At 29.5% G+C, this 23,330-nt stretch overlaps 4 protein-coding genes and 1 non-coding gene across 6 annotated transcripts; 3 read left to right on the plus strand and 2 right to left on the minus strand.

The window, feature by feature from the left end:
* Positions 1-1,381: 1,381 nt before the first annotated feature.
* Positions 1,382-2,300, minus strand: LOC124910127 (protein LURP-one-related 4-like). Its single transcript, XM_047450743.1, has 3 exons — positions 2,046-2,300; positions 1,687-1,959; positions 1,382-1,589 (listed from the first exon to the last, which is right to left on the minus strand). Exons 1-3 carry the CDS (start codon positions 2,298-2,300, stop codon positions 1,449-1,451), a joined length of 669 nt encoding a protein of 222 aa, XP_047306699.1. The 3' UTR covers positions 1,382-1,448.
* A 9,244-nt stretch (positions 2,301-11,544) lies between these two features.
* On the plus strand, positions 11,545-16,469 carry LOC124945741 (probable LRR receptor-like serine/threonine-protein kinase At1g63430). Its single transcript, XM_047486229.1, has 13 exons — positions 11,545-11,889; positions 12,071-12,206; positions 12,279-12,350; positions 12,431-12,574; positions 12,668-12,805; positions 12,873-12,989; positions 13,074-13,138; positions 13,544-13,807; positions 13,891-14,096; positions 14,501-14,633; positions 14,716-14,873; positions 14,943-15,161; positions 15,956-16,469. The coding sequence occupies exons 1-13, from the start codon at positions 11,799-11,801 to the stop codon at positions 16,217-16,219; spliced, it is 2,007 nt and encodes a 668-aa protein (XP_047342185.1). The 5' UTR covers positions 11,545-11,798; the 3' UTR covers positions 16,220-16,469.
* LOC124910939 lies at positions 13,296-13,396 on the plus strand. The gene has a single exon (XR_007096540.1). It is a non-coding gene; the product is annotated as a U6 spliceosomal RNA (small nuclear RNA).
* Positions 16,470-18,536: 2,067 nt separating the features above from the next.
* Positions 18,537-20,833, plus strand: LOC124944803 (tubulin beta-2 chain). The gene is made up of 3 exons (XM_047485145.1): positions 18,537-19,025; positions 19,097-19,366; positions 19,959-20,833. The coding sequence occupies exons 1-3, from the start codon at positions 18,632-18,634 to the stop codon at positions 20,630-20,632; spliced, it is 1,338 nt and encodes a 445-aa protein (XP_047341101.1). The 5' UTR covers positions 18,537-18,631; the 3' UTR covers positions 20,633-20,833.
* A 37-nt stretch (positions 20,834-20,870) lies between these two features.
* Positions 20,871-22,599, minus strand: LOC124944804 (serine racemase). Of its 2 annotated transcripts, XM_047485147.1 has the most exons (7): positions 22,448-22,599; positions 22,115-22,327; positions 21,936-22,022; positions 21,629-21,859; positions 21,473-21,546; positions 21,211-21,397; positions 20,871-21,136 (listed from the first exon to the last, which is right to left on the minus strand). In XM_047485147.1, exons 2-7 carry the CDS (start codon positions 22,303-22,305, stop codon positions 20,890-20,892), a joined length of 1,017 nt encoding a protein of 338 aa, XP_047341103.1. In that variant the 5' UTR covers positions 22,306-22,327; positions 22,448-22,599; the 3' UTR covers positions 20,871-20,889. The 2 variants fall into 2 exon arrangements, with proteins under 2 accessions (XP_047341103.1, XP_047341104.1); XM_047485148.1 differs by lacking the exon at positions 22,448-22,599 and having other exon boundaries at positions 22,115-22,412.
* Between the last annotated feature and the right edge of the window lie 731 nt (positions 22,600-23,330).

Genomic DNA, 23,330 nt, shown 5'->3' on the forward strand with positions numbered 1-23,330 from the left:
ACTCGGGTTTATTTTTATGTTGATTAATATGACCTCTTACCTCTTATTAATTCAAAACGTTTTTAATTGGATTTAAATTTGAGACCGATTAATTAAATTTTGAAAAGAAATATTACTTGATCTTGGCTACCCATAAAAAGAATTTATTTTTAGAACTAAAATGCTAGTTCATTCCTTTAATAAAAACTATATTCCTAGCTCTTTAAGGAAAATGACAATTTTTTTATCAAGTATTGAAGATGACATTAGTCTATTTTGGGTAGCCAACCAAAATAAAATATTTTGTAAACCTCACTTCTCTATCAACTTTAAAGTTGACATTTCAAATTATATATTTATTAACATCACAATATAACTCATGCATTATTGTTTGAAGCAGCCAAAATTTATAATTATTTTAATCTTAGTCTAATTTAGATTTTGAACATTTATATTACATATAGATAGTTCAGATGATGACTATAAGGAAAATTAGATATTTGTTTCTAGATTATCCACTATTTAGATAATAAGTGAAATTAATTAATTGTCAATTTTCATGGGAACATTTTTTAATTCGCAATATTGTATAGTTTATTTGGCTATATTTTGAGAAAAAACTTTATTTATTTTTTGTTGAATTAAACGTACAATAATAATGTGATAAACTAATTAAAAATAAGTTATTATATAAATTATAATAAATTTAATTAAAAGAATTACGATAATATAAAATATATATATAATATTAGTCAAAAGAAACATTATCGATATATGCAACAATAGTAAATTATTACTGATTTAGAATATTAAGCTCTCGAAGAAACTAGGTCGACCTAATAATTATATATGTACTGAGTTTTGAAGATTTTATTATATTCTCATAATTGAGTTGTATTCTTCTCTTATGTTATTTAGCTTTCCTCAATCCACGTTTCTTATTTTTACAAACGAATTTTTTCGCCCATCTCAACCATGTTAGTGGCATTTCCCACTTTAAAATATTTAAGTTAATATTGTACTCTTCTTTCTTTTTAAATGAATCCAAAAACTCGATTATTTAAATTAAACAAAACAAAAAATGGTGCTAAAAGATGTATGAAGCCATAGAGGATAAGTCATTCCGGCCCCTTTCACACAGCATGTGTGACACATATAGGTCCCAACTCCAAAAAAATATATATATAAAGGACATCAAATTCAATTTTCTATCTTTGCCAAAGAAAAATTATAAAAAACACAACGTGACTGATTAAGCTTCTAGTATATACTTATTATCTCTTTTATTTATAAAATTACCAATTCATCCTTAAAAAAAGGAAAATTAGAATCTCATAGATTATGAATTAAATAACCCTTTTATACATGAAAAGATAAAAAAAACAAATCTCAAGAGAGACCCTTGAAACTCACATCTTTCCAAATGAAAAGGAAAAATAAAAGGATTTTGTTTGAAGTATGATATTAATTTACATGATAATATTGGTCATCAATCCATACACAATCACTATAGCCATAACAAGCGAATGATCTTCATGGGGTTCGACCACCAAACTCAACACATCTTCTCCCAACAACACGCCACCGCATGATGATTCCTTTTGTTTCACCTATTCATCGAGACATAAAAAAAACAAATAAATTTATGTGTCTCAAAATGATAATCAAACTCGTGACATGCAAAACAAAACAGTCTAGTTTAACTACTTGAGCAACAAGGTCGCCATGGCTGTCTCTGATGACAAAAGCCGCTTTGCCGGCGCCGGAAGTTTCTTCAATTCTATAACTGCTCTCTTTACTTTCATAATCACATCCCATAATGACGTGGCAGTTTCTAAGAGAGGATTTCTTGCTACTGTTTTTTCTTGTCTGAAACCAAGGAATTATCTCCTTCTTCCTCGTCCTTAATGTGTCTTGATCATCATTCGGAGACCCTTTATAACCGTTCCAACACCCATTACCATTCCCAATATACAATTTCTGCATACATAATTAACTAGTTAAGAATCTAAATTTATTAATGTTCTTCATGAAATCAAATATTATAGATAAGGAATCATTATTACCTTGGTGCAGGACTTGAGGAGAGAGAAAAGAACATTTCCATGGAGATCCATGAGATAAACTTGTCTACTTTTTTTTATGCCGTAATTATCTACACGATAGACAACTTGACCTCTTGAATCGAAAACTGTGCATCCATTTCCATGGCATATAAGGGATTTCGTCCATATTGTGTATGTTTCTTTACTATTAATACTATTACTATTATTTGAAGAACTGCTTGTTGTGGGTAGATGTTGAGGATAAACTTTCGCCATTGTTGGAAGCATCGACCTAATTAATATCAATTACAGGAGAGAGAAAGAGATGAAGAAGAAGGAGGATTGTGGGTTGTAGATAGAGAAGAGAATAGAATAGAAGTATTCTTATATATGGGTTTTATATATAGATGAATCTTGAAGGGGAAGTAGTTAGGTCAAAGTTATTAATTAATATTCAAACTTTAGTAGGATGTCACCATTTATAGAGAGAGAGAGCTTGAGCACTTTTTCTAATGGTTTCAACTTATGAGTTTCAATGATAAGACTTTTTTGCACGTTAAAAACATTAGTTTCTAGGGATTTTTTATTCTTCTTATGTATAAATGAAAGAGACTCTTCTTTAGTTTTATTGTACATAAGGAAATGTGTTAGCATTTTTTTATTTTAAGAATCAAATTAATCTACAAACTTAAATCAAGAGCAAAGAAAGTTGGTCTACCTTATGTTAATTTTTAAATTAAATTTGATTTTTACAATTATTAAATTATTTTTTAATGAGTCATCGTCTTACTATCAATAATTGTATTCGTCTAAGACATATTGTTCATAACACAAGACGTTATCTGAAATTCATTTTAAAAAAATTGTGAAATTGGCTGAGAGCTCATCCAATTTCACAAATGACATTATTTAGTTGGTTAATTGTTATGTTATTGCATTTGTGGCCTTGTTAGTGCAATTTTTTTATTTTTTTTTCCTTTTGTTAAAACTTAGCCAGCCTTACCTAAAGTCCGGCCATGAGCTCATCACCCATTTGGAGGTTGTTTGATGCAGTGGTTTTTTAGTTTTTTTTATAAGTTTTATGCTAAAACAAATTTATTCGAGAAAATATGAATGGATGAGGATAATTTGATCATAAATATTTAAACATAATAGAGAAAAACTCAAGTAAAACCCAAAAATTCTATTCCTCAAACGAGACCTTAAAGATCGTATTTGTGACCAACAATTGTTTTCATAATTTAATTTTTTTCTTATATATGTTTGTCGTTATGTTTAAATGACTTTTATTTTATAAACTATTTTTTAATAAAATAAAATATAAATTTTGAAAATTGTTAAAGTCCGTTTTTAATGCAAAATATATCGTCGGCACTTGCTGCAAATAAATAGTTTTTTTAGTGATCACCTATTAACATGAGTTACATGGTAATAGTACATGGTAATAGGTTAGAAAAGGGTTAGATTTGATTAGTATAATATATTATTAATTTACTCAAAGTGAGAATATTCCACGCCAAACTAGACTATCAGCTTACATAATTCTCAACTAAGTCAAAAAGCTTACAGTAATAATACTGGTCATTGATGTTCTTATTGCGGTATTGCCGCCCTTTCTTCTCCCACAAATCATAATTATTTAACTAGAATTATCTAGATATGCATCTTATTTTATATTGTAATTAAATTTTGACTTATGCTAATCGTATAGTTTAATTATTTTACAAAAAAAATTAATCACTAATTATCTTACTTTTAATCTTGTTAATTAAAAAACTAATTAATAGAGATTATTGACGTACAGACATAAAGACAAACTTTAGCAGTTATCATTTGAACCGTGTTTGGATGTTTCTCTCTTTCTCTCTCTTAGTGGACAAGCAATAATTGATAATATAAATAAATGTAGTGGTAAACAACATAAAAGTTAGACATTTGTTTAATTAAGGGGCAATTAAGATGTTTAATTAATTTAATTAATTAGTTAATTAATCCCCCATCAGCATTAAACCTTATCTCTTTCTTTGCATATAATATATTCTTTCATTATCTCAGACTTATCCCAACGTACAATTATTGAAGTCAGAAACATTGTTCTGTTATTTTAAATACATTATCATTTTTAGAAGAAAAAAAAAACTATTGTCATTTTGTTGATTTAAACTTATTTTAATACAAAAAATAATTTAAATTTTGTATATATTAAACTATTATGCTTCTGGAAGTATTAGTTGCTTTGTGGAAGAGAAATGATTAATTAATTAAGTTGATTCATGCATGAATGAATATATATCACTTTCTTTTTAATTCACACAAGAAAAATTCAATTAAAGCTATATAATTAAATATATATAATAATATTTTTAATTATATATAAAACTAATGACTAATGAGTTCCTCTAATATTGTTGTGCCCTCTCACTTCAAAAAAAAATATTAAGAACAATGTTTGAAACCTAAAATCTTAAAAAAAAATATTATATCATTTAATTAACTAAATTAAATTAAACTATATAATACAAAATTATTAATCTTTACAATATAACATAAAAAAAAATATATATATATTTTCACACAAGTCCCCAATTTTCGGAATTGTTCAGGTCAGTCCTGACTTCAAATGCATGTATTCTTAATCAGAATAAAAAAAACATATTAGAGAATCCTCTTAATATTTAGTTATCCTTCAAAATAATAATAATTATTAATATTATTTATGTCAAAATAATTATTTAATTGAAAAGAGAATAAAATCATTAATTAGAAAATGGATCTATACTTAGATTCTCATATCTTACCAAATGAAAGTTGTATCTATTTCCAAAAACCACACACACATATAATATATGTTTGGTTTAATAATAATTTGATTAAAGATCTGCTCAATAAATTCTCATTTGACATGAGTGCATAATAAAATATACTTACCAACAAAATAATTAGTTACATAAAAAAAATAAGATGAGATACACAAGTGTAAGTTTTGAATGATATAAATAAAAATAGTTCAAATAAAAATGTATATGCACAAAAAATAATAATAATATGAGGAATATTGCATGCATTAATGTTCATTAAATTCAAATATGATCAATTCATCCAAAAATATTTTGATTAAAATATAGTTTTGATTCGAAAATAGTGATCCAATAATATTTTACAGTTTTCAAATAAACTTTAAAAAATACTTAACTAAAAACTTAAATTGTAATTGAGATTTTTTTTTAAAGAAAATAATAATTAAGAAGTTTCTCGAACATATCAAACCATGACACGTGACATTTTCCAACTCCCTTAGGCCTTGGGCATGCAAGGACAAATGACGTCGGACACCTTCTATCTCTTGATAAAATTAAAATTTAATATTTGAAAACAAAAGGTTTATTATATTTATGGAATTAATAAATGTGACACTATCCGAATAAACCAAATAATTAATTAGGTTGCTTTTGCTTTATTAGAGGCAAGTTTGCATGTTTAATGGCTTAGTGGGCCATCTTATGTTCAGAAATTCTCTTCCAAAACAATAAATAAGTAAATAAATCCCATTACCATTAATATGAGATAAAATATAATGATGGCAGCCATTATAACTACTTGCTTATTTGTTTAATTTGAATGTGTTTTTCTTTTTGATGTCATTATCATTACAACTCGTTTAAGCACTTTAAACAATATCATTAACAGGTAATAACACCTAATTAAGGTATAACTAAGGGTACCCATGGCCTAATAAGGGTCCCAAATTGATATTATAGTTATTCCTCCTATTTTGTGCCCCAAAAATGGTTATCATTCAAGTTCCCCTAGGGACCTACTCTAACGGAAAAATAAAATTGAATATCATCGGTTTATCTGAAGTCCCGGGTTTGAATCTGTCAGACAACACGTCTGGATAAATTGGTTGAGTGTATTTGCGGGCGAGATACATGGTTATTTCGTAGAAATTAATCGCATTTCGAATGAGTTACCGTTTTTCAAAAACAAAATATATAAAATGGGAAGGCTTGCACCTGCTAGTAAGGATCATTATAGGAAGAGCAAACCTACTCCACATTTAGTACTTTTTTTCATTTATCCTTAAAAATTAATAGCATCCTTAAAGTCCTCTCCTACGCTACAAATAACTTTCTCGTACCAATTAAGGTATAAGTCACGGCATTTGCTAGTGCTGTCAAGTATCATAGTAATTAAATCGAAAATTTTGGACGAGACAATGACAGGAAGAAGAATTTAATGTTTATAATTTAGTGGTGTTAATTAAAAAATAAAATTGTTAAGCTCCAAATTTGATGCAACTCCAATCTTGTCCAAGTTTAGTTTTTTATTCAAATAAACTCATCTTTTATTTAAATGTCCATTTATATATTAAAATCTTACCATTCATAATGAGCTTAACTATTTTAGTTTAAGCTAAACTCTTAAACTAGTCAACTATTATTACATAATTTTTATATTTTACGATTCTATAGATTATTTTAATTTCACAATTTTATACGATCTTACAATAAATAAAGTGAATTTATATTTGCATATTCGAATACAATTAATTTTGTAATTATAACTTTATTTAATATAATTTATTCATTATTATTATTTAAATTAATTAATATATACCTAATATATTTTAAATAAACTCTTACCATTTTAATTTTAAGTAATCTCTATTTTACAAATTTATAAAGTAAAACTATTCAATATCAGTGCATTGCTGGTTTTCACCAACAGCAACTCATAGTTTGGTAAAGGCCAGGCCCAACCCAATCCTTTTTATTACTTTTAGTTTGAAAATTGGATTCTAATGTGTTGGGTTTAGCCCATATATATATATATATATATATATATATATATATATATATATATATTTAATAAATATATATATTTAATAAATCAAACACGGTTAAAATATTAAGTTAATTTTTAAAATCTTGCGATTTTACGATTTCATTAAAAGTTAACGAGTCTGATTTTAAGTAAACTCTTAAATAGATAAATTCTTACGATTTTAGATTAAAATAATAAGATTTTACGATTTTTTGAGTTATATAAATAATTTCAATTTTACAATTTTATACTATTTTACATTAGAAAAATATATATATTTATAAATTATTATTTTTTATTATTTACTCAATTTAATATAATTAATTTTATAAATATATATTTTTTATAGTGTTATTTACTTATTATTATTTTGTAATTAATTTTATATTTGAATATATATTTTTGTAAGTTAATTATATATAAAACATTTAATTATATATAAATAATAATAACATCTAAACTATATATTATACCATTTAAATAATTTTACGTAAATTCGTAATTTTGACTATATTTTTTAAAATAATTATTAGAATCCAATTCAACTTTATTTCCAGACCTAAAGGCCCAACAGTAATGACTTACACGTTAGTCCAGGAACCCCTGTAGCCAAGAGGCCCACTATTACTAATGGGACAGTGGGGTACACAATTAACAAAATTAATACTCAGTTTGTCAAACATTTGCTCTTGCAAAACCTTAAAAGTTGTAGGTTCTTATTCTTTTGTTTTTTTTATGTACATTTGCAGCTAAATACTTGTCAAGTATATTATGTTGAATTCTATTGTTTTGTATTTCTTATATACTCAGATCATTTTGTTGTTAATTAGATAAAATGTTTGTAGAATAAAATTTTATTACTTTGTTTTTGTAAATTATAATGAAAATGGAAAACACAATTGTAACCATAAATTTGCACTAAATGAGTTTAAGAATCTTATAGAGTTATTAGGGTTATCAGTTGTTTTATTTAGAATTCCGTGTTATGATTAGAAAATATTTGAAATTGACTTAAAATGTAAAATTGGTGAGCTTGTTTAAATATTTATGGAATAGTAAATTAGATTAAAAATTATGAAATTATAGAGTAATTTAACTTTATTTTATTAAATAAAAAGTTATACGACTTAACCACCACAGCACTAAAATAAAAATTTCTATGGTGGTTGCAATAATAAAAAGACTATCCTTCTAATTATTAAAATAAATAAAATAATTAAGCATACATGAGATATTATAAAAATTGGCAATAGTGTAACTTAGTTCTTGAAATGTTTATTTTTCTATCTCATACTTCACTTGTTTCAAACCAAATATTATAAACTAATCATTTTATTGGAAAACAAATAAATAAATTAACAATGACTTATGACATAAAGACTTCATAATTATATTATTTTTATTATTATTTAGATTAGTATCAACAAATTTATACCCAACCACAATGAACGACTCTTATTACTATTATTATATTTATGTTTGTCACTACTGTATTGTCCTTTACATGTACCTCTCTCACTATACACAAATAGTCAATTTTCTTTAATAGAATATTAATAATTAGTTCTTATTTTTTTTTTATGTATTTATTATATAATTAATGATGGGTCTCTCTGCCTTGCCCTTAGTATTACATTAAAAAAATAACCCTTTTATTTTATTTGACTATTTTCACATGCATATGCCAATCATCCTAGCTACCTAATCATTAATTACAAATTAATCATTTTGGCAACTTAAATAGCATAAAACTAAACAAATAGTCATTGAAAATGATAATTTAATAAAAATTAAATATTATTTATAATTTCTTCTTATTATTTTTTATCACTTAGCTTGTTAAAATCAGTTTCTTATAAATAGCATTCAATGTTATTATTGTTATATTATATAGTCTCTATATGCTCTAGCTTATTTTAGATATTACTGTACTTGATGCATGTGATTGTTTTATATAATTTATAAATATTTTGTGACAAAAATAAGAAATGAAAAAAAAAACATACATTAAAATATGCTAAATATACATAAATTCAATGATTGTACCAAGTACTTCCCTCAATTATTTAATTCACCCAAATGTCTCTTAATTTGTGATCTCAAACCCATATATATAAGATAAACTTCAATTAAAAATTTAAAAAATAATAATACAAGCTTAAATATATTACTATAAATTTAATCACTACATAAATTACCAATTAAGGGTTCAAAATCACCCAAATAATCAATAATGTTCAAACATTTCAAGATATATAGAATAACTTATTTTTGTCACAATCTATAATAATTTTTAAAGATTTTATATTAAAGAATTGAACTTATAACTAGTTTTTTTTATGCGAAATTGACCTATTCTATATGTAAATATTAGTACTACCCTCTTATAAGGGGATATATGATAGTGTCATGTTAATATAAAATAATCAACTCTTAGAAGAAAATAAATAAATAATAAAGTTGGAAAATAATAGGAGATATGGGTTGATAAGAAGGTACAAATTATTTAAAGAGGAGACATTATACAACACACCTACACCTTGAATAGGGAAAACATTTATTAGAGAGACCTAAAAAGAATATAAAATTTTAATTTCAATAAAACAAATACATATGGTCCACATGTAATAGTCCTATTTTTTTTTTTTTTTTGTCACTATCTTATTTAAATTCACCTCACTTAAACAAACATAAATGTCTAAATTACTCTATTTTTTATATAAAAAAATATTTATATATTTTATTAAATTCGAATTGATGACATTAACCTACCAAAGTCACATTATTTTTTTATTTTTCTTCTATTATTGATTATTTACAAACTCTCATAGTCTCAATTTAAAACATCTCAAGCAAACTAAAGTTTATAAATTGTTTTTGTCATGAAATATTATTAAAAGATAAGAATACATACTATCAAAATACATTAATGTAAAAGTAAAAAAAAAGTATATAATACAACTCATTTAGAAATAACTTTTTTAGTACTCTTAATACCAAAATTCATTTTTAGAAAGCATGTCCTATCAAAAGTATTTGAAATTAACTAAAGTTGAGATTATTTGAATATTTATAGATTTTCTACATCCCTTTTGACTTCAATATCAATTATAATTATTTCCTATAATTGCGCACTTTGCATCCCAGCTGTGAGATTACCTATTTTGGTGTTTTATAATGCATTTTTCTTGGTCCACTTTACAATCATGCATCAACTATTATTATCAAATAAGTTCATGAATTAGGAAATTATACACACACAAAAAAAACTATAACTCATTTTAAATATATATATTTGTTGAAACTATGTTTGTTATCAAATTAGTCTATTTTGACTATAACAACAATAAATATAAAGAAAATTAATATAATAGAACATTATGATCGGCCTTAAACAAAATAAAAAATAAATCACTTCTATATTCTCTTATTATATGCAAAATTATAAAAAATTGAAAATAAGTGAATTATATAATAACCATTTAATAATATATGTTATTATATAATTTTATTTTAATGATTTTATTTGGATTTATTTTATAGATTATAATTAAATTATTATGTAATCTTATAATTTTAAAATAAATTACTTTCGAATAAAGATAAAGATCATTTTTTGATTTACTGTCTATAAAAATCCGTTAGAAACTAGTAAAATTATCAAAAACAGAATAAATTAAATAAACCAACCGGAATTTAAGTCGATTTAATGACAATGAAACCACCTTCAATGATTAAAAATTAAAAAAAAAATATTTAATTACAAATAATTATACCTGAAATTCTCTTAATATTTTTTTTTAAAGAGTAAAACAGATGTTTGAAAAACAAATAGTACAATATTATTTAAATAAATAGATTTCAACTTAAATTCATTTATATACAATTTTTAATTATTGTTGTGGATATATTTGTTTAAGTATTTTATTAGTAAATATTTTATGTACAATTTAAATATACAGGTCATATCCAATCATTCTAAGAGAAAGAATGAAAAAGGGAATTTGGAGGCTAAAATGAGTGTCCAAAAAAAATATCTTTTCTCTTTAATCACACTTTCTTCACCCTGATCCAACATTATTTTCTCCTAATGACTCTCAGAAGAGATCAGCTACTTGCTGTGTTATTTATATAAAGATATATATTTAATCATTAAACTATGTTTCTTATAAATGATACAGCAATGGGATAAGGTGTGAGACAGCTGATCCCTCCCCAATAACTCCTTTAATTTTAAATTGATTATAACTATCCATTATCGATAATACGTTTATATGTACCAATAATGACAACATTTAGAAAAATTATATTTTAAATATTTATTAAGATATTAATTTAAATAAAATAAATATATATATATATATTAACAAATTTAATAATATTTATCTATTCAAATTTCAAACTTATCTGCAATTCAATTAAAAATGTTTTCAAATTAAATTGCCTCAATAAAACCGCCTATTTAAAAATATATACAGATTGAGATTACAAATATAAACTGGTTACTTTATTTATTTTTGTTTTGTTTCTTTATTTATTTTCTTCTAAAAGAAAGAAAGCGAAAACTAAGAAAGCAACCTCAATGTCATAAATACTTTGATTCAGACACCTCTCTGCTCTGTATATTGACGAAATTAAACGAAAATCACCATTTTTATATGATAAGATTAATAAATATTACAGAAATAAAACATTCTTCAAGCTCAGATCTCTCTCTCTCTCTCTCTCTCTTCTGCAACTTACCTCTCTTTGAATCCAAGTCTTCCTCCATTTATTACTTCTTACTTCACTCTCATACTCTCTCTGAAGACTCATGCTGCTTCAGTAATTTGCGAATTCGGATTTACTCAAACCCTAACCGCTGATGAAACTGCAATTCTACTTCAATCGTTCTTGGACGACTTCTCTGTTTCTATGACTTAAATTTGTGCTACTACACTTTTTGGAAGGATGATGAAGCGGTTTACTTCGTTTCATTTTACTGTATTGCTATATTTGGTGCACATTGTCTTACAATCTGACTCTCTTGTACCAGAAGAAAGTAAGTTGTATCAATTTATCTTAGATCTTAATTCATTCATTGTTAGAGGTAGGTTTTGATTAGATTTAAGCATTGTTTTTAGTTGTTGACTTGTTTCAATGGAGAAATGACTTGATATAACAAGATCTGTTCTCTAGATTTGTGTGATGACTGATGAGACTCTTCTTCTGTTTATGTGTAGAATTAGCTCTTACGAAATTTAAGGAAGCTATATACGAGGATCCATCTCATGCTTTGTCAAATTGGAACGTTCTGGAAGATCATTGTGATTGGTTAGGAGTTTCTTGTTTTGTAAGCCGAGATCATGTCCAAATCCTGTAAGTGAGTTTAGTTTAGAAATTACTTTTGTTCATCAGATTATATGACAATTAAGATCATATGTTGTACAGGAATATTTCGTGGTCATCCTTGAAGGGATTTCTTGCACCAGAGCTGGAGAAACTATCTTACTTGCAAACACTGTAATGTTCTCTTCCGAAATTCCTTAGCATCATTTATTTTCATACTGTATCTAACACGAACGGAAATAAATTATCTATAGAATTTTGCATGGAAACACGCTGATCGGCACCATCCCCAAAGAAATTGGAATGCTGAAATACCTAGAGATCTTGGATTTGGGGAAGAATCAGCTGACAGGACCAATTCCTCGTGAGCTTGGGAATCTAGCTAACCTTGTAAAGATGTAAATGGAAGTCCATATTATATTTTTTCCGTGGATTAAATAAAGAAATTGCTTTGTTTCTTACTTTGATTTCTCTTCACTTAACTATCACAGTAACCTGCAATCCAATGGTTTGACTGGGAGCTTACCATCTGAGTTAACTAGGTTAAAAAACCTTACAGAACTCAGGCTCGATAGGAACAGGCTTTTGGGAAGTGTTCCTGGAAACAATCAGTCAGACTCAACAGAAAAGTAAGTTTGAAACTCATCCACATGTTTTTATTTTTTTTCAAAATGCTGAAGATTCTTTCTTCTGCAGGTATGCATCAAGTCTAAATGCTACTGGTTTCTGCGGTTCATCTCAGTTGAAAGCTGCAGATTTTTCATACAACTTCTTTACTGGGAGCATTCCAAAATGCTTGGGTTACTTGCCAAGGTAATCTTATATAGTTCACCACAATACATATGCTTTGCACATGAAGTGCTGAGAATTGAAAATCATTTAGCTCTTCTAATACAGCTCAAGCTTCCAAGGGAACTGCCTTCAGCACAATCATATCAAACAGCGTTCTTCAGCACAATGCGGTAATTTTATATTTCGTTTATGGGTTTTATAATGATGCATAAAACCTTGAAGATGCAGATTAACCTTAATTATAATAACCTTGTTTCCTTCTTAAACTTGTAAACCTCTTATGAGCAACAAATACTCACGATACATTAAAATATAGTAAATAGTTCAGTTCCTTCAGGGACATCCAATATAATTGGAACAATACAGAGAAGATTAGTTTGATCCTGCGTAAGATGACCCTCACAAATCGTGAAATTGTTCAATTTATTATTATTATTTGAAAAAAAAGGAAGAGTAAATAGTTCAGTAGCTTACTGATGGCTGCTTTTAGACCATGCCATCTTCCATCTATTGATATTGCTATTGTAAACTGCCCTAAACAAATTGTTATTGTGTTTTATTTTATCCTCTTCCAGCTGTTCGTCCACCTCCCAGTAGCCTCCCGGTGTTCTCAAAACACCCATCTCGGGATTTAATAAAGCATTCAAAGGCTTCAAGACCTCCTCCTGCTTCTAAACCTAGATGGGTATTGGCCATAGAAATTGTAACTGGAACAATGGCAGGTTCCATTTGCCTTGTTGCTATTTTGACAGCAGTTCAGAGATTTAAAAGTAAGTCTTCAATCATTATTCCCTGGAAGAAGTCAGCAAGCACTAGGGATCACTTGGCAATTTACGTTGGTGAGCTGAGCTGTTTTACATTATTGTAACTTCGACTTGCAGTCTGAAGTGAGTGTGATTTGATGATTCGTTCTTGTCTGCAGATACGGAAATGTTGAAGCAAGTAATGAAATTTAGCAGAGATGAACTTGAGATAGCATGTGAGGACTTCAGTAATATTATTGGATCTTCTGTAGATAGCCATGTCTATAAGGGAACTTTGAAAGGCGGTCCAGAGATTGCTGTTATATCCCTTTCCATAAAAGAAGAACACTGGACTGGCTATCTTGAACTTTATTTTCAGAGAGAGGTATAGTTTATAATACCCATTTGGAAACACTTTTTTTCTTTCAGATATCTCATCTGGAAAATTATTAGGATTTCATCCAATTATCCCCTTGTCCCATCATCAATCACTTTATCAAGATCATTCAAATCTCTATACTAAATTTACCCTTATTTTATTTTGGTAACATTTTAAATTATTAAATACAAAAGATATTTTAGTCATTTAACCCTAATAACCTTAAATAATCCATACTTTAATCAAACAACACCCTCCCTAAAAGTCGGATTTTTTTAATAAAAAACTCTACATCAAACAATTTCTTAGTCAGACACACATTCAATTTTTTGGCGGTTTCTCATATGGATTAAGATCCAAAATCATAAAGTGTATCTAACATAACGTAATTTGTTTTCTCACATTATCAGGTGGTGGAATCAGCTAGATTAAATCATGAGAATATCGGAAAACTTCTTGGTTATTGTAGGGAGAGTTCGCCATTCACGAGGATGCTGGTTTTTGAATATGCATCCAACGGAACTCTGTATGAGCACCTCCATTGTAAGTAAAAAGCTTGATTTAGAGAGTTTCTACTTACTAGAACCTTTAAACTGAGCTCTCTCTATGTATGTCATTTGATCAGACGAAGAAGGATGCCAGTTTTCTTGGACACGACGAATGAAGATAATAATAGGAATTGCTAAAGGACTCAAATATCTACACAAGGAAATCGACCCACCATTCACTATATCTGAGCTTAACTCAAGTGCCGTATATCTTACAGACGATTTTTCTCCAAAGGTATAAAAACTTGTATAAATATGAAAAAATCACTCATTATAATAATTGTTGATTTGATCTGTTGTGCAGCTAGTTGATTTTGAAAGCTGGAAGAGTATTCGTTCGAGTTCCATAAAGAACTCTGGCTCCATGGCCACCAAAGGCCCTGTATGCCTTCTTCGGAATTCCGTGGAGGCACGCGATCTCTATGTGGAAGGGAATATTTATGCCTTTGGTTTACTTATGTTGGAAATAATCAGTGGAAGGCCTCCATATTGCGAGGATAAGGGCGGACGGCTAGTGGATTGGGTAAGAATCTTGACAACTTTAAAATTTGAATCCCTATCTGAAGATGAATTTACCATTATATGATTGAATCTTAGTTGCCCCAAAATTAACCAAGAGCTTACTGGATTATGGGTAAAAAGCTTAAGCTTGTTTGATCAATCTTAAAAAATAAAATGTTTTTTTGAGTTCTTTTACCAAAATAGAAAATACCCTTTAAACTTTGATGATATATAATAGATTGCCTTAAAAATGATTTTTTTTGTTATTTTAATCATTTTAGTAATTAGACTGAAGTTGAGATAGTTGATGAGATGGTGGTTCATTTAAGCTTGTATGTTAGGTTTTGATTTATTTGGTGTTATTTACTTTTTTTTTTGTAAATGGTTTGTGTGAATACTCAAACCCATGATCTTGAGGACTATTTGGGGTTATTTACTAATAATCTCGATCAGTATAGGTTATTCAAAAGGGAATTATTTGGATAATAATAAATTAAGGTATAAACATATATTGATTAAAAAAAATAGAAAATATTTTGGTTGATGATTTGCATTACTTGGAGCTTGTTTGATCTTGAGTTTTTCAGAATTTTTTATGATTTTTTTTTTTTTAAATTCCCTGTTTGATAAATTAGTGTCTTATTTGAGATTTTTTAAAGTTGAATTACTAAAATGTGTTATTGTATTTAAAATTTAATAAAAGTAAAGTAGACTAAACCAAATACATATACATATTTATAGACTGTTTGGTTTCTTCTATATTCAATTGGAGATTTAACAACATTGGTTTGACTACCTAAATCTGTTAATTTTCAGGCTAAGGATTACATGGAGAAGCCTGAAGAAATGAAGCATCTTGTTGATCCAGAGATTAAACATTTCCTCGAAGAAGACCTAGAAGTTATATGCGACGCAATTAAACGCAGCATCCATCCGGATCCTTGGAAACGAGCATCCATGGAAGAACTAAGCAGTTATCTGGAGAGCAAAATCGACACTTCTGTGTCATCAGAGCTTATTAAGTCATCTTCTTTGGCTTGGGCTGAACTAGCTCTTTCACCTGACGAGTTTCAAAGCTAACCCCTAGTGTGTTTGTGTCTGTTTCTGTACATTATTATTATTATTATTATTAATTGATTAACTTGTTGCAATATCTATATATTTCTATTTTTTATTTTTGTTGTTTGTTAATGGACAGACAATCTGTTAATGTTACGGCTAAGCATAGTTAATTCCTCTCATAGATTTAATGTATTATTTGTTTAGGGTATTGTTGCTGAAACAGATATAAATATTTTAATTATTATATTTATCTTAACTTTATATTCTAGTGGACTGATTGCAGTTCTTTATTGTTGAGTTTTGATGATATATATTTAGAATAGTTCTATTTTATTTATAATCAAAATTATTTTAAATGATATACATCAAATCTTCTATTATGATATTTGTTAGGGATGGATATCTTCCATCCGATTCGAGTGGACAGGGAGAGGTTTATCAATCAATTTCCACTAGTGGGAATATTATTATTATTTTATTTTTGAAAATAAATCAAATTTTTTATTAATAAAAAGCCAAGATCCGTATTACAAAAGGATAGAGAAAAAGTAAAACAGATTTCAAATATTGTCATCTCATCTAAGCCAAACGAATACACATAACATTAATATTTTAAGATTGAGATAATTGAACTTACAATTTGTTCCTTTGAAAACATTTATATGGTTTTTTTTTTTTTCAAGATTACAATAAAGAAGAATATAATTAATGAATTTTTACTTTCAAACAAATGTTACAAGCTAGATGAAATTCCTTATATGTCAAAATTCTCTTTTAATAACTTCTAAGTTAAAAAATGATACTTTTGAAGAAATTTTTGAATGATAAATATAGTTGGTCTTTAAATCGGGAGAATATGTAAGAAAAAACTTGTATGAATGATTAATTATCTAGTTATCAACAAAACAATAATTACTCTAAATTGGATTAATTAATTCGGACATAAAAGATACTTATTAATTTTCTATATATATTATCCACAACCACCACCTTTTTGTCTGAGCTGATGTAAGTTAAGCAATCTTCATCAGTCTCCCCTTCGTCTCAAAGTGTCATCATTCTTTTCAGAAGTGAACAATAAGCTTAATCAATGCCTTCTTATTACTATACCCAGTTACCACCCACCAGAATAAAATTAAATAAATAAAATATATTGACTTAGATTTTTAAAATTTTATTGTAATAAAAAAATATTTCAGTTATACAAAAATTGATATACACGTATAAACAACACTATTTATATGTTTTTGTTTATAAAAATTATAGAAATACATTCTCAAGGAGGGTGAAATCAGTCAGCTGCTCAAAGAGGTTTTTTTTTTTTTTTTAAAATGTGATACCGAGTCATTGAGAAGTTTGGATCGAGATGTTTGATATAACATATCTACATATTTTGGATTATCATCCCGGTTATTTTCAAATGAACTATTTGGTTGAAGAGAAATCATCAACGTCGAATTTTTAATGATTGTAGTTGAGGGTACATTTAATTTATAATGCTATTATTATAAAATATTTAAAATTGGTTTAGGAAAGTCAGTTGAGATGATGGAGGAGTCAATCATTCTAAACCTATTAATTTGATAATTTTTTATTATGTTAATGTTTGGTGACTTTTTATTTTATTTTTATTTTTTATTTTATTTTTTTACCACAACCTTTATTTTTTGTTGTGCTTAAATTTATTATTATTTTTTAATATAAATGAATTATTCTAAATTATTATTTTTTTTTAATAAAAATACAGTCTTCTAGAACAAATACATTAAAATTTTTTTAAATGTTGGGAGTTTCAAATCATATAATATAATAATATATATATATATTTGAATTTAAATTTAGATCCCCGTTTGTTTTAGTGGTTGTAGCAACATACCACTTATTTTATTTTAATGGTAGCGTGATAGCTTTTTTTGAATATTGCAACATACTCCTCAGTTCTAAGGAAAGTTATAATAAATAAATTATTTATGTGACTATAATGGTATATGAGTTTGAATTTATTTTCTTAAGATTAGTTTGATTTTGAATTATTTAAATCCCTTGTAACATTTTATAATAAAATATTATGTATTTTGTTATAAATATTCCAAAAAAAAAAAAGGCTACTGATAACCCCACATCAAAAGATATTTTCTATAAAAATTAAAGATCAAACAAGCTTTAAGATAAAAGTAAAACCAAACTATCCTTATAAAGAAAAAGAAAACGTTCTGATTCAAAAAAAATTCATTTCCCACTAAAATGTAACGGCACGTTAGCGTTTTACAGTTGTCATTGGTTAAAGTAAAAAAAGACGTAACGGAAACCGTCGTCTTCGACCTATAACTCTATTTCACGCCATCCCATTTCTCACCGCCATTGCAACTCTGCTTCATCTCTCTACATTTCTTCATCTCTGCTTTTCAAATCTCTTCAAAAGGAGTCAAGATGCGTGAGATATTGCACATTCAAGGTGGCCAGTGCGGAAACCAGATTGGTGCTAAGTTTTGGGAAGTCGTTTGTGCCGAACATGGAATCGATTCAACTGGAAGGTATAGCGGTGATTCAGATCTACAGCTTGAGCGAGTAAATGTCTACTATAACGAAGCTAGCTGTGGACGTTTCGTTCCTCGAGCCGTGCTTATGGACCTCGAGCCTGGAACTATGGACAGTGTGCGATCTGGTCCGTATGGACAAATCTTCCGTCCTGATAACTTTGTATTTGGACAGTCCGGTGCTGGAAATAATTGGGCGAAAGGTCACTACACTGAAGGCGCTGAGTTAATTGATTCTGTTCTTGATGTTGTTCGGAAGGAAGCGGAAAACTGCGATTGCCTCCAAGGTAACTAACTACGATCCGTTTCTCTACTTGAATTTTCAATTACTTAATCGTGTTGGTGCATTTTCTTTTAGGTTTTCAAGTTTGTCATTCGTTGGGAGGAGGAACTGGATCAGGAATGGGAACGCTGTTGATATCGAAGATAAGGGAAGAGTATCCGGATAGGATGATGCTGACCTTTTCCGTTTTCCCTTCACCGAAGGTGTCTGATACAGTGGTGGAGCCGTATAACGCGACCTTGTCTGTTCATCAGCTTGTCGAGAACGCTGACGAGTGTATGGTTCTCGATAACGAAGCTCTCTATGATATTTGCTTCCGCACGCTCAAGCTCACTACTCCTAGCTGTAAGTTTCTCCATCATTCTCTATTCATACATATTCCTTATCTACTTGTTTTGAATTGCTTGCAGTAGATTCAGTGTTTATTGTCATAATCATCAAATCTGATTAGAACAGAACAGATTATTCACCAGTTTACTAGTAATCAATTCATATTCATACCTTTACCCACAAAACCTGTAGATGAAGTAACTTCACATGCATGAAGTAGACTTTGCCAGAGCCATGTGCAATGGCAATGAGAGATTCCTTTTTGTTTCTTCACTCAAAAGGGAATAAAAATAAATGTAATCCAGTTGTTTCACTTGATTCTCAACCCTACTTTATGATGTTAAAGATTATGCCTAGATTGTATTATACATGTTAGCTTGTCAGTTCTAAAAAGTCTTTGTCTAATTGAAGTAAAAGGTCATAGCTTTGAGTATAGTGTTAGCTTCTTCTAGAACATAAGATTATGAAACTGTTGCTTCATTTAGATTCATACAATCTTTCTATTTAGCACTCTAGTTTTCATCTTCAAATCAACTAGATGATCTGGAAGGATCAATAGCTGATTATTTACATAGTAACTCATTTTCATTATTATTATTATTATCAGTTGGAGATTTGAACCACTTGATCTCCGCTACAATGAGCGGGGTCACATGTTGCCTTAGATTTCCCGGGCAGCTAAACTCGGATCTACGCAAGTTAGCAGTTAATCTCATCCCATTCCCAAGACTTCACTTCTTTATGGTTGGCTTTGCGCCACTAACCTCACGTGGGTCCCAGCAATATCGGGCACTAACAGTCCCAGAACTGACCCAACAAATGTGGGATTCCAAGAACATGATGTGTGCAGCAGATCCTCGCCATGGCCGATACCTAACCGCTTCAGCCATGTTCAGAGGTAAAATGAGCACGAAGGAGGTTGACGAACAGATGATGAATGTGCAGAGCAAGAATTCGTCGTACTTTGTTGAGTGGATACCACACAATGTGAAATCTACTGTTTGCGATATACCACCAACTGGCTTGAAAATGGCTTCGACCTTCATTGGAAACTCGACGTCGATTCAGGAAATGTTTAGGAGGGTGAGCGAGCAGTTTACGGCTATGTTTAGGAGGAAAGCTTTCTTGCATTGGTACACGGGAGAAGGGATGGACGAGATGGAGTTTACAGAAGCTGAGAGTAATATGAATGATCTGGTTTCGGAGTATCAGCAGTATCAAGATGCAACTGCTGATGAGGAAGGGGAGTTTGAAGAAGAAGAGGCTTATGAAGAAGATTGAAGAGAAAAGAAAGTAAGTTTCATTCTAGGGTTTGGTTTTTAATTACTTTTGGGTAATTTGTGGTGTTATGTTTGGAATATACTATTCCATGGGGATTGGATTGGATTTTGGTTTGCCTAACAAAATATGCAATTTCTCTTCATCAGAGAAACTGCATTTTCTATTACTACTATATTATATATTAGTTGGTTGTTGTTTTTACCTTATATTTCTCAATACATATTTTTGTTTGTTTGAGTAGACAAATCTTGTTTCATTTAATTATCCATGGAATTCCAAAGTAGACCAAGATCTAAGTTACCACCCGAAACTACAATTCCAACATTCCTGCATTCATTCCAAGTTGGATTTTTCCTAAACGTGTCTGATAAAACCGCAGCAAGACCTATGGCTCCACTAGGCTCAACTGCCACTTTAAGAACCTCGTAACAAAGTCTCATGGCGGCTATTATCTCCTTATCCTCCACAACTATGATATCATCCACGAGGTCTCTCACAACGGGCCTGATGATTGGTCAAAATTATAAGTTTTAAGATTGAAATGAAAGATAAATAGCTAGCAAAAATAGTATTTTTACCATGTAAGATCTCCAAGAAAGGCTCGAAGGCCATCAGCAATAGTACTAGTCTCATGTAACTTTATGATTTTTCCAGCTGATTTCGATAGAGCAGCATCGTTTGCTCCTTTAGGTTCAGCACCCAGAATTCGAATCGACGGGTTGATGGATTTGGCAGCCAAAGCAATCCCTGAAATCAAACCACCACCTGCATAGGGCAAGCAATGACCATAAAATGATATATGACGAAGAAGTATCAAATCAAGCTAATATTGAAACAAACCACTTATAGGAACCACTATTGTGTCTATTTGAGGAGCTTGTTCCAAAAATTCCAGAGAAATTGTCCCCTGTCCACTGCCAAAAATTAAATCTTTGTAAGTCACTAATATATCCATCCTACTAACATGGCCAATTTATATAGTTCTTGTTTGTATACCTTATAATGCGTCCATCATTATAAGGATGAAGAAAGACAGCACCAGTTTCTTGTAAAACTTTGGCTGCAGTTTCCTCTCTAGACAGCAAATTAGCCTCACTCCAAATAATCTGTCCACCGTATCGCCTCACATTCTCAACTTTGCATTTAGGTGCGTTTTTTGGTATAACGATATACGCTTTCACACCTCGAAGTTTCGCAGCCAAAGCCAATGCTGCAGCATGATTACCACTAAAATTTGACAACAATTAACTAGTGGAATTTTGATGCATCAAAATTTTGACCAGGAGAGATCAAGCTAGCAAACCTGCTATGAGTTAAAACTCCTTTAGCTGCTTGTTCTTCGTCGAGTGATAACATTGCATTGCAAGCTCCACGGAATTTAAAAGCTCCACTAGTAGTAATCGATCCACAACAAAGAAGGAAATCAATTTGAAGTTAAACAAAGGAAATCTCGGTTATCTGTTCTCAGTTTTCAGTTCTCACCCCTTTTGAAAACATTCGCACTTGAAGAATAAGTTCCTTCCTGCCATAATATTTAGAGATTCTGAGGTGAGAACTGGAGTTTTGTGGATAAATGGAGAGATCCGAGCATAGGCAGCTCGTATAGATGAAATATCAGCGGCGTACTTCCCTTCAATTTCTTCCTGGCTCTTCGTTTCCATTTCCATTTCCATTAAAATTAGGCGCCTCAGATCTCTGATCAGGAAGATTTAGAAAGTATTGATTTGCGAAATATGCAGATGTCGATCTATATCTAGGAGGTTTTATTTCATTCTATACGGAAGAAGGATATTGATAGAGGAGATAGATACTTACAGTAGTGAAGAGAATAAGAGCGATCAGGAATCCGATTCCCAGATATTGGAGTCTTTGGTTCAATCTCGCATCTTCCTCCTCCCTTTCTCTTAAATTCAGTGAGACGATGAAATATGAATTAGGACTAAATGTGCTTATGGACTATGTTTAACTGAGATTAGTAGCCCTCAAGTGGACTATGTGCTATATTTAACTGCGAGATTAGTCGGCCCTCAGAAAGAGTGGACTATGTGCGAGATTAGTCATCCTCACAAAAAATGGACTATGTTCTATGTTTAACCGAGATTAGTTAGCCTCAAAAGGGTGGACTATGTGCGAGAATAGTCATCCTCGGAAAAAATGGACTATGTGCTATGTTTAACCGAGATTAGTTAGCCTCAAAAGGGTGGACTATGTGCGAGATTAGTCCTCCTCGGAAAAAATGGACTATGTGCTATGTTTAACCGAGATTAGTTTGCCTCAAAAGGGTGGACTATGTGCTATGTTTAACCACGAGATTAGTCGGCCCTTAGAAAGAGTGGACTATGTGCGAGATTAGTCATCCTCGAAAAAAATGGACTATGTGCTATGTTTAACCGAGATTAGTTAGCCTCAAAAGGGTGGACTATGTGCTATGTTTAACCACGAGATTAGTCGGCCCTCAGAAAGAGTGGACTATGTGCGAGATTAGTCATCCTCGGAAAAAATGGATTATGTGCTATGTTTAACCAAGATTAGTTAGCCTCAAAAGGGTGGACTATGTGCTATGTTTAACCACGAGATTAATCGGCCCTCAAAAAGAGTGGACTATGTGCAAGATTAGTCATCCTCGAAAAAAATGGTCTATGTGCTATGTTTAACCAAGATTAGTTAGCCTTAGAAAGAGTGAACTATGTGCTATGTT

This window comes from Impatiens glandulifera, chromosome 7 (assembly GCF_907164915.1).
Source record: "Impatiens glandulifera chromosome 7, dImpGla2.1, whole genome shotgun sequence".
Lineage (NCBI taxonomy): Eukaryota > Viridiplantae > Streptophyta > Magnoliopsida > Ericales > Balsaminaceae > Impatiens > Impatiens glandulifera.